The following is a 6,577-nucleotide window of genomic DNA, read 5'->3' as shown; positions in this document are numbered from 1 at the left end:
CCTGGAGTCGGAACCCAGTGGACAAGGAAAGCTCTGAAGTTGTCTCCCAGGAGACGGAATCCTGGGAAAGCTAGAAGTCGTGGAAGCTGGTCGTCTTGGGCAATAACTACGTCCATGTATTGGCATTCATGTGCACACTACTCCTACACACTAGTGGTGCAGATTTCATATTGGCATATAACTTATAACTATAAATTATTAAATGTATTTCTCATACAGTTTTTATCATCTCGATCTTTGAACCCCCCCCAACGCCTTCTAACTGGTGAACATGGAATAATAAGAAACAACAAAAAAAGTTTGCCGTTTAACCGTGAAAAACTTGGTTGGGTGTTAGTGGACGCTAAGTCAGAATTCCATTCCATTCCAAAACTCCATTATGGCTGATGGCTACATACAGCAAATACTATTTATTTCCATTGCATTATTTTTCCTTTCCTCAATAACGTATTCAGATACATCCCAAATACACAAAGACAGACACACACACACACACATACATATACATGCAAGACAGATAGTTACCATGGCATAACACTATTCACCATATAGATACTTCACCAGATACTTAAGCGTAATTCATAGTCAGCCTTTTACGCAGACACGTAGAGCCCTCTCCGTCATTGCAAACCCTCTCCGAGCACCTCTCCCTGGCCTGACGTGCACCTGCACGTGCAATTTTGTAACTTTCCGTCTCCGTCAATCGGTCAATACAACGCTGTTTACTTTGTGGGTAGTAGTATGTTAACATTAGATAGCAGATAGATTAGAAATCCCCTGAGACGTATTTTTCAGTTACAATAACTTTTTTACATTGCACTATTTCTCTGTAACTTCTGAAGTCAAACAAACAACTTTTATGTACAAATACGACCATATACGGAGTTTGGTCCGCCATCTTTTTTTTTCAGCGTCGCAATTTGATTGTTTGATTGTCTGGTCTTCAGGAAAAAACGTTGTACCCCGACTGTTCTGGCAGTGAATTGCTTTGCAACAGCCACCAACCGTCGGAGAACTGTCAAAGGTTCACAAGTCCATCAAAGCAACTGCGTAACTGTGCAACTACGCAGTCGTAGAAGCATATTTCGGCCATTACACCTACATACTTTTTTACAGTAGGCATCACTGAGAGACAGTGGCTCAATTGGGCATAACTAGATTAGTAGATCATTCCAAGAAATCCACATATAAGTCCAGACCAGTTACTACTCTATTTGTGAATACTGACTTTACTGTTAACAAAGGGCAGACTTAAATACAAAAATTCAAACTTACATTAAAATTTAAGCAATATAATAATGTAAAGTGTAATTTCATGCCAAGTTATCAACCAAAGCGCTGCAGTGAAAATGGAATATTTATCTCCTATCACATGACTGACACATTTATGCATCTGCTGGTATCTTTACATGTTTCATACTGTACGTCAGCAGTAGATCGCAGTGACATCAAAACTATGAATCAGTAATGCACAGTTCTGTAGTGGAAGGGACATAATCAACACAAGTTCACATTTTGTCACAAATAACAATGAACAAATAAGTTTATCCATCTCCATTAGAAACTCACCGTGCCCTTCTGTAGCATCTCACAGCAGGGATCAGTCTCCTGCGTCCCTCATCTGATGTGTTGTATTTCTTCAGGTCAAACTCATCCAGCACCTCCTCAGACATCAGAAGTATGTGGGCCAGTGCTGAACAGTGAGCAGGAGACAATTTCTGTTTGATGTTCTTTGGTGACTCCAGATATTTCTTAATTTCTTTGTGCATGGAATGATCGTTCATTTCCAGTAAGCAATGGAAAAGATTGATGCATCGTTCAGGAGAGAGATCTTCCCTGTTGAGCTTCTTAATGTATTGACATATTTCCTTGGTGCTCTTTGAGCTGCTGTATTCATGGTTCAGTAGACCTTTCAAAAGTCTCTGATTGCTCTCCAGAGAGATGCCCATAAGGAAGCGAAGGAAAAGATCCAGGTGTCCATTCCTGCTCCTCAGAGCCTCATCCACTGCACTCTTAAGTAACACATGTAGATGGTCATTAGATTGTAAGCCCAGCACTGATTGAAGAGATGATAAAACAGATGGACTGGGTTCATGTTCTTCACTTAGGAGGGATTTCAGTGCCTTGAGGTTCTTTGTCACATAAGAGTGAAACACAAACACAGCTGCCAGAAACTCCTGGATGCTCAGATGCACAAAGCAGTAGACCTTCCTCTCATGAAACAGAGATTCTTCCTTGAAGATTTCAGTGCACATGCCAGAGTACACTGAGGCTTCACTGACATCAATGCCACACTTTATCAGATCTTTGTCATAAAACATCAGATTGCCATTCTCTAGATTCTTGAAAGCCAGTTCTCCAAGCTTCAGTGAAATCTCTTTCTGAGATTTTAAAAGTTTCTCTCCATCTGTCTCAGTTCCACTCTGATACTTCTGATCCTTCCTTCTGGTCTGGATGAGCAAGAAGTGTATGAACATCTCAGTCAGAGTTTTTGGAATGTCTTTAGTGTTGTCCAGCATCTGCTGAAGTACAGTGGCTGCAATCCAACAGAAGACTGGAATGTGGCACATGATGTGGAGACTCCTGGATGCCTTAATGTGTGAGATGATTCTGCTGGCCTGACTCTCCTCACTGATTCTCTTCCTGAAGTACTCTTCCTTCTGAGGGTCATTGAACCCTCGTACTTCTGTCACCTGATCGATGCACTGAGCAGGAATTTGACTGGCTGCTGCTGGTCGAGAGGTTATCCAGATGCGTGCAGAGGGAAGCAGAGTTCCCTGAATGAGGCTTGTCATCAGAACATCCACTGATGATGTTTGTTTTAAATCAGATATCATGTTCTGTTGGTAATTCAGAGGTAATCGACTCTCATCCAAACCATCAAAGATGAACACAACCTGACAGTCTTTGTATTCTTCACCATCCTTCAGCTCCTTCAGTTCAGGATGGAAGTCAAGCAGAAGCTTGTGAAGACTATACTGATCACTCCTGACCAAATTCAGCTCACGGAAAGGAAGGGGAAATATAAAGTCTACATTCTGATTGGCTACCCCATCTATCCAATCAAGAATGAACTTCTGCACTGAAACTGTTTTTCCAATGCCAGCAACACCTTTGGTCATCACAGTTCTGATGTGCTTCTCCTGTCCAGGTAAGGGCTTGAAGATGTCATTGCAGTTGATTGGTGTGTCTTCTGTGGTTTGTGCTCTGGATGCTGACTCTACCTGCCAAACCTCATGTTCCTTATTCACCCCTTCACTCTCTCCCTCTGTGATGTAGAGCTCTGTGTAGATCTTATTGAGGGGTGTCTCAGCTCCTGGCTTGATGATGCCTTCAGATATGTTCTCAAACTTCCTCTTCAGACTGGCTTTATGCTTCTCTATAACTCTCCTCAGGACTTCATCAGCTGTGAACAAAAATGAACAAAGTAACCTATTAGTATCATGTGTATTATTAATCACAATATTGATTTTCATTTGTGATTGCTTTCGCCAAATTACCATTGACATTCCAGACACAAATATCCATTTGCTTTTAACTAATGTTGCTCCTTACACATAAAAATGGAATTCATCTTATCTGCTGTAGAGCTACATTCTAAAACCCTGTCTGATAATCTAGAGCAGGGATGGGGAATATTTCTCCTACCAAGAGCCATGCGATTATTTAGAAAGTAATTTGTGGACCTACATAACTACACCTAGTCTACTTCAAAATATTAGTTATAGTAATGATGTTGTATTAGTACATAATATTTAATATATAGTACTTAATATTATAACTAAATTAAAATAATGCATTTATGAATTATCCCACTGAATGACAAACAGAGTCAATGTTTAAATGTATATAATTTCATTCTCCAATTGACTTGAAGTCCTGTGTAAATGCTATATGGCCCAGAGGTCAGAAGTTCCCCATCCCTGGTCCAGCCAATCTGAACCCTCATGTTGTGTTTGCAACATGGTTAGACTTGTTGTGGAATGCTGCTGTAGTCTCTCCACCTGATCTACTTTTAGAAACCCCCGGCCTTCATGTACCCACCTCCACCACACTGTCATGCCCTTAATCTACACCAAAGTCTGTGCTAGCAATGTACATAATTGCCACCATCAACATAGTTTTCTGTTCCATTACTCTACTTACCCTTGTAATAGTAACCTACGAGCACACTGTATACCCACTAAGCTGTTCTACAATACTTGATATTATATCCTGATACGAGTATGAATTTATCTCTCATGTGTCTGATTGTCTGCCCTCCCCTTCTTCTCCCTCCAGTTCTGCCCCTTCTTACCCTACCATTGTGCTATAAGGGGGTTCAGGCCTAGGGCTCTGTAAAGTGCCTAAAGACACTTTTTAGTTTTGTTGTATAAATTAAATTGAACTTAATGTAATTCTTGTGGTATCAGTCATAATTGACCGGTCTGACAAATGTTAGTTAAGCTTTTTAAAAACTTTGATTTAGATCTATTTTGATTTAAACCATTTTAACGATGCAATTAATTGTTTGACAATGATATATTATTTCTATGTTTTAAGTTTATTAAAATTAAATAAATAAAGTTTTAAAATGCTGTTGTATTTGTCAATTTTATTCAAAATAAGGGACATTCAAAAACAACTTTAACACATACGACAACTGCAAATAAATATTTACCATCTAATCTTTTTACACTCATGTCTTTGGTCAAACACTTGGTATGGGCCTATGTACACCTCTTTTAACCAAACACTATTCACTTTGATGTTCAAATGGGATGGAGTTTCTGTGTATAAAAGCACATAAATGTGTTCTTCGTTATCAGTGCAAGACTATGGGTAACCTATAGCAATGACTATCCTGTGTCAGTGTGATCTTCACACACTTTGCTCATACTGGAGGTGGGGGTGCTACACTCCCACTACACCACTGATTCTACATTAATTCCACCTTTTACATTTCTGTTGTGATAAAGTGATGTGATGTTGTTTAGGTCATATCCAAGTCAAATACAATAATCAAAGATCAACTCAAAACATTGTTAGCTTTCTATTTTGACTGTTTGAGAAGTTAAAATGGCTGAAAGGAAGACTGAATAAGATACAGATCTTTCCAGTAAGACAGACAAGAAGTAGAGATCTTTCCAGCCCCAATGGACTGATGAATATGCGTATGAGGAGAGAGCTGCACATGGGGCATGTGTGCATAATCTTCTTGGGATTTACACTCAAAATGGAGGCCCCAACAACAACAACAATGAGAAGAATAATAACTTGGCTAAAACTATATATATATTTCTTCTTTTTTTTCTGGCTCCTTTAACACAATGCACTATTTTTGTACGGCTCTGCCAGCTGAAAAGGTTCCCGACCCCTGTCTTATAAGCTATTCCTTCATCAGATCTCATAAAAGTATAAACATCAGGAAACCCTCACCTGGTTTGCTCCTTCTGTCTGGTGTGTGTTCAGTGTGCAGGTGTCTGCTGCTTTCTACCATGTCTGTGTGTTTATCCAGAAGAGGCTGTAGAGGAGGTTGAGTTCTGCATGTCTTTCCACACTGGGGACAGGCTTGGTCTCCTGGCAGTCCAGGCTGCTCCCAGTAGCTGCTGATGCACTGCCTGCAGAAACTGTGTCCACAGGTGGTGATGACTGGGTCCCTCAGTACCCTCTCACACACTCCACACCTGGACTGATCCAGGGTCAGGTCACACAATAACTCACTGCAGAGACATAATTGAAGCAGAGTTAATATTTACCCATAGTGAAGGAAATTAATTATTACCCTCACAAGGATGCCAAAATGAGATCCGACTGGGATACATTTCAGTACTTTGAGAAATACATAGACAGTGAATTGTTCCATAATATGTCAGTTTTCACAAATTAGTGTGACGTAACCCGACCCCTGAAGAACTGAAGACTGTCTTTGAAATGTCTATCTACATGGCTTGCCTTAGGTACATACAAATTAAGATGAGCTGGGAAACCAAGACAAGAGTAGAAATCAGCTGACTCAATGTAAATATAGATAGACACTTCAAGTTGCCAAACTCTATCAAAATCATCAACAATGTTGATGTGACAGCAGAGGAAAAGAGGAATCTCCTGTGGTGAGGAGGGGCAAGGTATTGGCTTTAGGGCACAAGCAGTTCTACGCTTGTCTGAGTCAGTTACAAGAAGAACTCCCTTATACTTTCATAGGTAGTTAATTTCTGTAAAACTTCATGGTATAATGAGGGTAAATGGAATTCCAGCTACTTTCACCCTCATGAAGAGAGTGCCAAAGAGTGCCATGTGTTGCTGCTTAATATGGGCGGTGTAGATGTCAGCGACCACATGCTGAGTTATAACTGAATTAGCTGCCATTTGTCACTTCTTTAACCTCACAGTTGCTAACTCATGGCTCCAGTGCAAGAGTTAACTACGCCCCAAAAGTCTAGGGAATCTCACACACACACACACACACACACACACACACACACACACACACACACACACACACACACACACACACACACACACAAACTCTTTCTCTCTATAACAGATACACCTCTACATGTTTTCCATTATGGAGTTTAAGTTAAATATTTACTTT

General features: G+C 40.2%; 1 protein-coding gene across 1 annotated transcript; it reads right to left on the bottom strand.

Moving 5' to 3' along the window:
- Positions 1-1,565: 1,565 nt before the first annotated feature.
- Positions 1,566-3,616, bottom strand: LOC122128999 (protein NLRC3-like). The gene has a single exon (XM_042704050.1). It carries the CDS (start codon positions 3,507-3,509, stop codon positions 1,566-1,568), a length of 1,944 nt encoding a protein of 647 aa, XP_042559984.1. The 5' UTR covers positions 3,510-3,616.
- Between the last annotated feature and the right edge of the window lie 2,961 nt (positions 3,617-6,577).

Source organism: Clupea harengus, unplaced genomic scaffold (genome assembly GCF_900700415.2).
Source record: "Clupea harengus unplaced genomic scaffold, Ch_v2.0.2, whole genome shotgun sequence".
Lineage (NCBI taxonomy): Eukaryota > Metazoa > Chordata > Actinopteri > Clupeiformes > Clupeidae > Clupea > Clupea harengus.
This window is presented reverse-complemented; position numbering and strand designations above follow the sequence as displayed.

What these genes read in the sequence shown, in the direction of transcription:
- LOC122128999 (XM_042704050.1), bottom strand. Translation starts at nt 3,509, where the DNA reads ATGTCAATGGTAATTTGGCGAAAGCAATCACAAATGAAAATCAATATT.